Source organism: Copidosoma floridanum, unplaced genomic scaffold (genome assembly GCF_036245765.1).
Source record: "Copidosoma floridanum isolate Cflo_tuat_1 unplaced genomic scaffold, Cflo_Japanese_pri ptg000027l, whole genome shotgun sequence".
In the NCBI taxonomy this organism is placed as follows: domain Eukaryota; kingdom Metazoa; phylum Arthropoda; class Insecta; order Hymenoptera; family Encyrtidae; genus Copidosoma; species Copidosoma floridanum.
The window spans coordinates 9555048-9564893 of record NW_028321904.1 but is presented as its reverse complement, the minus strand read 5'-3'; the positions used below and the strand labels follow the sequence as shown (position 1 = coordinate 9564893).

Here is a 9846-nt window from a genome sequence, read left to right as displayed (position 1 = left end):
AGCCGTCCGCGCCGCACGCGGGTGCAGCGAGCGCGCGCTCAATCCGCTGTCTCGTCCTCACTTCAGACACTGTCCTCTCTCACTTCGTGAGCACGATCCTCCTACCTGATCACGTACGCACACGCTGCCTCGTCTCTTTCTCTCGTCTTTACCCGCTACCTCGTTCCCACCCTATCTCTCTCTCTTTCTCACTCGCGTCCTCGTACCCTTAACCTCCTCTGCATACACATGTACACCAACACGCCGTCCCACTCGTTCTCACGCGTTCCCGCTCTCTCGGCTCTCTCTCTCTCTCTCTCTCTCTCTACTCTACTATCTACCCTAATACACGACAACACGCACGAAAAATGGCGGCCCTCCCATGCACCTCACGGTCTCTCGCACACCTCGTCTCGTCAACCCAAACTCTCTCTCTCTCTCTCGCCCTGTCTACACTACCCAATATCTCTCTCTCTCTCTCTCTCTCTCTCTAGCCTCACCTCCTAGTCAAACGTCTGCGAGTCCAACCCGGCATGATGCTGTCCGGCGTCCTCGAGCAGGTCGTTCGTCCTGCGGCTTCACCCTTTCACTTCTCTCTCACGTGCCCTACCCTTCTACACGGTCACGGCCCACCCACACTCTCCACTCATCCTCTACCTGCCTCGCGCCCTCTTTTCGTCCTATGGTCGTGCCCTTTGTTCACTCCCACATTCACACACACTCTCACTCGCTCTTTCACACTCAAATCCGGCCAGCCCACGCGCATAAAAATACCAAGGCACGCTACCTTCCTCGTCGACCTTGGGTAGTCCTAGGGGGGGGGGGCGACGTGGTCCGGTGCGTAGACGCGGACGTTCGGTGGCCTTAGACAGGTGGCGGGTAGACTCTGCTCTCGGCGCGTTCTCGTCCTCTGCTTCCCTGACTCCCTGGAGGCCGCCGGCTGGTGGACCCACTGCTCGCCTCGTCGTCGTCGTCGAACCTCTCTCTCTTTCTTCACCCTCCACGCTTCCTACCCACGTCCCTCGGTACTCCTCCCTACTCTCTCTCGTCCTCTACCTCTTCTCCACGGACTCACTCTCTCCACCTCAGCTACACCCAAAAAAAATCTCCGCAAAACTCTCCAAGAACACACGAACAGAAAAAAAAAGAACGCGCGGGAAAAACCGTCAACCACAAGCGCACGCTGGCTCAACAGGCATATTCCGACTGACTCTCCTGTGCATCTCGCATACATCGGGTGCGCCGCAAAGTCCACGCATCTTTTCTTGCAGTTGTATCTGTCGAACGGCCTAAAAGCATGCTGGCAGGGCTCGAGTGCTCACTCGTTAAGAGTCGCTCCTTGTCGTCGTGCTGTCCGTGCTGCTGCTACCTCGTCGTCCATTGGTCTGGGGGGGGGGCATCACATAAAAAAAAGAAATAACAGGGCGATTCTCCATATCGCCCGCGGCCGTTAGTCTGCGAAAGACCCGATAGGCGGCTGCCTGTCAGAAAAGGCGCGACGAACGAGTAAAACGGCAGATCACAGTCTTACCTTGTTACACTGTTTAATAAAAACATACTTCATTGAATAAAAAGTAGTGAATAATTTTAGCTTCATGAAAATTTTTTAAATAGGTGCATATTTGTACTAAGGTAGCATCATTATATGGCTTTTAAATAAGGTCTAAAATGAAAGAATTAATAAAAAAAAACCTTATAAAATTAAATAATTAAATTTTATATTCAAGTAAAAAATCATGAATATTTACAAAAGACGAGAAGACCCCGTAGAATCTTATATTATCAATTTATAATTGATTGTATAAAAATTTTTATAAATTAAATATATTATATTAAGGGTATAATAAAATTTAAATAGATTTTTTTAGTAATCTACTATAAATAAATTGTGTATAAAAATTTAATTATCATAATTGAAATAAATTACCTTGGGGATAACAGCGTTATCTTTTATATAAGTTCATAGTGGTAAAAAAGATTGCGACCTCCATGTTAAATTACGATAAATTATTAATAAAGAAATTAATAAATTAAGTCTGTTTGACTTTTGTAAATTCTATCTTTATAAATTTAAAAACTATTTGTACGAAAAGTTTTTATTTCTTTAATAATTAATCTGGTCTTAAAATAAAAATAATTATTTTGACACATAAGTGTGCTAAATTCAGAATTTATTAATAAAAATTTTCTTTACATAGTAATTATATATATATTTGGAACTAGCTGGGGAGCTATCCTTAGTTGAGGAGGCCGGAGGAGTTTGTAGGGCGAGAAATGATGACTCGCCGGAGTAATTACAAGAATAGGAACCTTTATTAGTCTCAAATGTACAAGCGACTATTGTGTCGCTGACTAGGAGCGCGTGTGTCTCGTGTAGAGGATTGTGCGTTACTAGCGAGAACACGCTAGTACGCCACACTTAGGTGGCTGAGAGAAACGTAGTAGTTGGAGTGTGCGGTGGTGGCAGCACTGCACGGTGGTGCTGCTGCGAAGACTTGACGTGGGACTAGCTGTTGCTTGCGTTGATTTCGTTTGTTCCCCGTGTCTTTGGACGGTGGGGCCACATCCACTCTCCCTCCAGTGTAGCTCGCAGGAGGCGAGCTGAACGATACCGTCTTCTTTGGGGTGGCTCGTACAGGCGGTGAAAGCCGCGTGGACGATGAGGGTGGTGTAGGCCGTTTCGCAGGATTTGACTGGGCTGGAGGCGGCGAAACTGTAGGCGCCGGTCGCATGTTGAACTCTGGCGCCGTTGGTCGTAGTGAAGAGGCGGGTATAGCCGAGGTAGGCGTCTGTTTAGGCGTCACCTCGGTACCGGCTGCGTCGGATGGTGAGTCGGCTACTTCCATGTAGGCCGGTTTTAGGGCGTCGGTGGAGACGGTGAGATGTCTGCCGTTAACATTGACTACATATGTTCGGTCGTCTACTCGCCTGATGACCTGGTGAGGACCCGTGTATGGTGCCTGCAAAGGTTTCCGGATGGAGTCCACGCGTTTAAAGACGTGAGAGCACGTCCTGAGATCTTTGTGGAAAAACGGTGCGTTTTCCGCTGTGTGTCTGGAAGCTGGTGTTGCCTTCATCGACTGAGTCAGGCTCCGGAGTTTCTCAACGAAGGTCGTTGGGCATGCGTCAGGATGACTTTGGGTTGTAAAAAACTCTCCTGGTACCCGAAGCGTAGTGCCATACAGCATCTCGGCTGGAGATGCTTGCAGGTCTTCTTTGTAAGAGGTGCGTAAGCCAAGCAGGACCAGTGGCAGTGTCTGAGGCCATGGCTGATCTGGTCGGCACATAAGGGCCGCTTTGATTGTCCGGTGGTTGCGTTCAATCATCCCGTTCGATTGGGGATGGTACGGAGTCGTTCGGATCCTGGAGATACCCAGGAGTTTTGCAAGCTCGGTGAACAATGCTGACTCAAATTGAGCACCTTGGTCGGTAGTGATGGTGAGTGGGGTCCCGTACAGGGAAATCCACCTGTCGATGAGGGCTCTGGCCACCGTTGTTGCTTGCTGGTCAGGGATAGGAATTGCTTCTGGCCATCTGGTGAAACGATCTATGATGGTCAGGCAGTACTGGAACCCCTGACAGATGGGTAATTTGATGAGGTCGATATGGAGGTGTTCGAAGCGCGCTTCTGGCTCCTCGAAGTTCCCCAATGCTGACCGATTATGCCGATGCACCTTAGCGCGTTGACAGGCTTCACAGGTTTGCGCCCAATGAGTGATCTCCTTCCGCATCCCGGGCCAGACAAACTTGGAAGCGACGAGACGTGTCGTGGCCTTGACACTTGGGTGAGAAAGATTGTGAAGGATCTCGAATGCCTTGCGACGCAGGGCTGTAGGCAGATAAGGCCTTACTGCTCCTGTGGAAGTGTCGCAGAAGACGTTGTGGCCGTCGACGGGCAAACTCTGCAGGACCAGGCTAGTGTTTTCCTCCAGGTGCTGCAGCTCTTCGTCTGTGGCTTGGGCTATGGCGATGGTCTCTGCATCCAATTCCGTGGGCATAGAGACAGTAAAAATTCGAGAAAGCGCATCGGCGACTGGGTTGTCTTCTCCCTTAACGTAAACGAGGTTGGCGTTGTGTTGAAGGATGAAGTCCATGTGGCGCGCCTGTCTAGATGAGGCCTTGTCAGAAGGCTGTTTGGCTGCGTAAATGAGGGGCTTGTGGTCTGTGTAGACCGTAAAGTCCCTACCCTCCAGGATACGCTTGAAGTCCTTAATGGCTGAGTAGATGGCGAGGAGCTCACGGTCGTAGACGCTGTAACGTCTCTCAGTACTGGTGAGCTTCCTCGAAAAAAAGGCTAGGGGCTTCCAGTTGCCATCATCATCCTGTTGTTCTAGAGCTGCTCCAATAGCGGAGTCCGATGCGTCGGTGCGTAGAGCCAAATGAGCGCCAGCACGAAGGAAGGACGACATCGTGGCATCAACGATGGCGAGTTTGCTTGCCGTGAAAGCGGCGTCTGCTTGCGGAGTCCACGTGAGGTCGGCCTTCTTCTGCTTGGGCGGTAGCTCCTTTAAGAGATCGTTCAAAGGCGCTAGAATCCTGGCTGCCATAGGCACGCAGCGTCGGTAGTAGTTGAAAAGTCCAAGGAAACGGCGAAGCTCCGTAGAGTTTTCCGGGCGAGGAAAATCGGTGATAGCTTGGATCTTGTGCGGCGGGGGCTTGAAACCGTCCGCCGAAACCAAGAACCCCAGGTAGATTACTTGTTGATGACCTAGCACGCATTTGTCCGGGTTTATGCGCAACTTAGCCGCCCGCAGGACCTCGAACAGCTGTCGCAGATGTATGAAGTGTTGTTCGTGGTTATCGGAAGTGATAAGGATATCATCCAGGTAACCTCTTGCGAAAGGCAAGCCTCGAAGAAGATGATCTACAGTGCGTTGGAGAGATTGTGCCGCATTACGTTGACCCATCGAAGACCGGGTGAATTCGTACAACCCAAAAGGCGTGGTGACAGCTGTCTTCGGGATGTCGTCGTCTGCTATACGGATCTGGTAGAATGCCTTCCTGAGATCTACAACAGAAAAAACGTTGCCCTTGGCTTCCTGGAGCAGGTCCTCGACGATGGGCAGCGGGTAGCGGTCAGGTACGGTGCAAGCGTTGAGGCGCCTATAATCGCCTGTCACACGCCAGCTTCCGTCTTCCTTTGGCACTAGATGTAATGGGCTCGCCCACTGGCTGGACGATGGCCTGATGATATCCTGGTCGAGGAGACGTTGGAACTCCTTTTTGGCTGCTTCGAGACGTGAACCGGTGAGTCGGCGTGGTCGGTCGAAGACTGGAGGGCCAGTTGTGTGAATCTGGTGGTATACCGGCAGATCCGGCAGCTCCGCTGCCGAGCCATCTGCCTTGGTGATATCCTGGAATTCGTCCAGCAGCTGTTGGTAGCGGCGACCAAGATCGCCAGCTGGTACGTTGGAAGTGGTGACGACTGACACACTGTGAAGTGATGTCGGCAATGTGAAAGCTCTGGACGTCAGTCGAGTGGCTGCATCGACCAGCAGCTTGTTGCGCAGGTCCACCAGAAGGTCGTAGTGGGCCAGGAAGTCTGCGCCGAGAATTGGAGTCTCGACGTCCGCCACGGTGAAGGTCCACTCAAAGGCCCGACGGAGGCGTAGATCGAGCTGCAGGCTGTGCGAGCCATAGGTGGCGATGGCCGAAGCGTTGGCTGCAGAAAGTGTGAGGGGTCGGCGTTGCAGGTTGGTCTTGACCTGCGACTTGGGAAGCAGGGAGATTACCGAACCTGTGTCGACCAAGAACTTGAGTTTTGATGATCTGTCAAAGATGTGTAGACGGTTTTCCGCGGGCAGTGTCATGCCGCCCTCCACCGTCTGGACAGGAGGCGGCCTTACTGGTTTCCCGAGGACTGGGCTGGGTACGAGCAGGGCTTCTTACATCTGCTCGCACCTTCGCCGAAGTTAGCGTGGTACCAACACCAGTCGCTGGTGTCCGGACCTCTGCTGTGTGACCTGCTCCTCGACCTAGAGCGTCGTCGATTTTCCCCCTGGGACCGAGTGAGCGAAAGGAGCTGGGCCATGGAGAGACGCATAGCTGCCATCTCCGCGGATAGCGATTCCACCGTAGGCGCTTGAACTGCTGCCACTGCAGGTGGTGCCTGGTGCTGGGTTATCTGTTGGGCCAGTGGAAGTTGGTGTTGGACGGCTGCTGTGGTGGGGTAGTCTAGGATGAGCTCGTCCGCCAAAGTGGCCAGCTCGTTGAGAGGCGAGGTCTTCAGGACCCTGATGTGACGGGCAACGGAGGCTGGCAACAAGTCGAGCCACTTGACTCGAATAGCCTCGTCAGAGACTGCCGCTCCCCCCAGGGTTTTCATGTGACGGAGCAACTGCGACGGCTTTTTGTCGCCAAGCTCGAGTTGTGTGAACAGTTTATGTAGCTGCTGATCCTGTGTATCCGTCAGGCGCTTTAATATCTCCTCCTTTAGATAAACGTACTTGCCTGTATTCGGGGGGTTGAGCAAAACATCCGAGATCTCTTGGACTGTCGTGTCATCCAAAGCCGCGACGACGTAGTCGAACTTAGCTGTGTCTGCCCGGATGCCATTATTGTTGAAGGCCGATTCAACGCGCACAAACCACACCTTGGGGTTCATTTTCCAGAAGGGCGGCAGATGTAGAGACGGCGTTTTTCTCCTGTTACGTGGGTTTGCGGCGTCTTCGTATTCCGATTCATCATCTGTGACTTGTGGAATTTGTTTGCCTGGGTCATTTCCGCTAGCACCAAGGCCATTTTTGTTGTTGAGGCCTGAGCCCGAGGCGCCTTTTGGCTCTCCGCTGTCTGCGCCTGTCATAGTGGAGCACAGAGCAAGAAAGAAAAAGTCGAGACAAGCAGAATTTTCTCTGGCACTCGCTGTATCACTTGCACTTAACTGTTGCGAGAATGAGACGGAGATAACGTATGGGCCCGCACTGTTCGCTTCTTCGAGTTAGTGGGGCGCGGACCAAAAGGAAAGACCGTTTGATGGACAAAGGCTAAGCGACGGTAGCGTGCAAGAGAGACAGAAAAAAAAAAGGAAAACGCTCGAAGTATGCACTGTCTAGCACGTGGTCGATTCTCGGAAGAGAAGAAAATGCCACGTCGGGCTGATGCAATGTTATGTCGCGAGTGTGTATGGACGGCACTCGCGGGGCAGCGACGGATAAAGAGTAAAAATGTCTACGCACTCACACTGGCACCAATGTCACTGAAGGCTATTGCTGAGCCTCTTTTTCTGTCGCGCGCACTAGCTTACCTCGCGGCGTCTCCTTGTTCAAGAAGATCACGTCGGGGTCACCAATTTGGAACTAGCTGGGGAGCTATCCTTAGTTGAGGAGGCCGGAGGAGTTTGTAGGGCGAGAAATGATGACTCGCCGGAGTAATTACAAGAATAGGAACCTTTATTAGTCTCAAATGTACAAGCGACTATTGTGTCGCTGACTAGGAGCGCGTGTGTCTCGTGTAGAGGATTGTGCGTTACTAGCGAGAACACGCTAGTACGCCACACTTAGGTGGCTGAGAGAAACGTAGTAGTTGGAGTGTGCGGTGGTGGCAGCACTGCACGGTGGTGCTGCTGCGAAGACTTGACGTGGGACTAGCTGTTGCTTGCGTTGATTTCGTTTGTTCCCCGTGTCTTTGGACGGTGGGGCCACATATATATATATATATATATATATATATATTGTTTTGTGAGAATATTAAATATGATTTTAATAGTTTCAATTACTGTAGCTTTTATTACACTTCTAGAACGAAAAGTCTTAGGTTATATTTAAATTTCAAAAGGCCCGAATGAAGCTGGGATAATAGGATTATTTCAACCTTTTAGTAATGCAATAAAATTGTTTAATAAAAAGATTTTTTTAATTTTTAAATGTAATTATGTATTTTATTTAATTAGTCCTTTAATAAGTATACTTTTAGTATTAATTTCATGAAATTTAGTTCCTTATTTAAATATATCGATTTTAAGAGCAGTAAATTTAATATTATATCTATGTCTTATATGTTTAAGAGTTTATCCTTTAATAATTGGTGGGTGATCGTTTAATAGAATTTATTTACCATAAGGAAGTTACAAAGAATTGCCTAAACTATTTCTTATGAAGTAAGAATAATTTTAACAATTCTATCGATATAAATACTAAGAGAAATAACTTAATTATTCAGCCTAATAAATTTACAAAAATATCCTTAATTTTTTTTTTAATTTTCCGTTAATATTAATTTTTTTGGTAGATTGTCAGCAGAATATGTAATAATCATATTTATAATAATTTTATTTATATTTCTATTTATAGGAGGGAATTCATTTAGAATAAAGTTTTATTTTATATATTTGATAATTTTATTAATATTTCTTAATATTTTATAATAAGAAGGTAAAAAATTAAAAATTAATAAAATTAAAGGCAGTGAAAATAAACTTGTTAATAATGTATCAATTTAATATTTCATTGTTATTTAATTATATAATATTACAATTTATAAATTCAATACACAAAATTAATATTGTATTTAACTTAATTATTATTAGAAAATAGTTTAATCTTAAAATATTTATTTTTGAGAATAATGTTAAACTTATTTTTTTTTGAATATATTTTTTAAAATTATTACAAATATATTTATATTCATTATTTTATAATTTTTTTATTTTTGTTTGCACAAAAATTTTATTTTTAATTTAATAAGATTAGAATTTTTAATTTAGGAGTATTAATATTTTTAATATTAATAGTTAGTACTATAAATTTATTAAATTTAATATTATTTTATTTAATATTAATATAAGACACAATAGTGGAGTCCAGTTGTTTATACGGAGTTAAAATATGGGGGTGGAAAAGGTGAGAGCAGATTGAGAAAGTGCAGGGAAAGTTTGTAAAGATGGCATTGGGGCTAAATGAAAATACTCCGACGTATATCTGGAGAAGGGAAGCAAATAGGAAAAGTTTGGAAATTGAAACAAGAAGGAGGGCAGGTGACTATTTAATAAACATAGCGGAGATGAAAGACAATAGATGGCTAAAAATTTGCTTGAAGGAGGAGATAAGGGGACTTGGGAACGGGAATGCTTCAAGTTGGGGAAGAATGGTAGCGGAAACTTTTAAAGAAGTAGGTGATGGAGTGGGGTTGAAGGGGATGTTTGATACAATTGAGAGGTGGGATTTGAAAAAGAGAATGACCGATGAGTTGAAAGTAAAAGAAGACCAGGAAGTGCAGCTAAATTGGAGAAGGATTAAGAGATCGGAATGCTGTGATTTTAATAAATATATTAAACGAAAATTAGGAAAGAAAGATTATTGGGAAAAATAGGTGTGAGAGGAAAATGTTTAAGAACAATGGACGAGGCTCAGATGCGACAGTGTAGGTAAAGCAGGCAAGAAAGAAAATTTAGATAGCACATGCAGGGTATGCAAGAGAAGAGAGGAAAGTATTCAGCATATCTTTTATTGTCAGATAGTGAGAAAAAAAATTAATATAAAGCAGCCTGAAGTAGTACAGGAAGTAGGATGAAAAGAATCGGAGGAGGCAATTAGACAAAGATTGATCAGACTATTGGAAGGGAATCCGGTTGAGGTAATTTGCAAATATGTTATAGAATTCGAGAAAGTGGCCAGATCAAGCGCTAAAGATAAATGGGGGGGAGGGATAATTATTTTGAATAAAGGAGAGGACACGCTTAGAAGTTTAGAAATAATTTAAACGAATGATGAGAATTTGTGAAACTAGAAGATAATGTGCTTGTAAAGAAGGAAAATTAAGGTACATGAGGAACATAAAATAATACTCGATTCAATAGCAAAAGTTGTAAGCTCACGGCATGTCGTGTAAGGGATAGATGTATGCAAAAAGATGTAAATCTATAGATGGAAA

The 9846-nt window shown here is 46.1% G+C and overlaps 1 protein-coding gene across 1 annotated transcript; it reads right to left on the bottom strand.

Annotated features, from left to right (window-relative positions):
- Positions 1-5821: 5821 nt before the first annotated feature.
- On the bottom strand, positions 5822-6781 carry LOC149373770 (uncharacterized). Its single transcript, XM_089595764.1, has one exon. It carries the CDS (start codon positions 6779-6781, stop codon positions 5822-5824), a length of 960 nt encoding a protein of 319 aa, XP_089451890.1.
- Positions 6782-9846: the final 3065 nt, after the last annotated feature.

Coding starts and splice junctions, on each gene's coding strand:
- LOC149373770 (XM_089595764.1), bottom strand. CDS start 6,781: ATGACAGGCGCAGACAGCGGAGAGCCAAAAGGCGCCTCGGGCTCAGGC.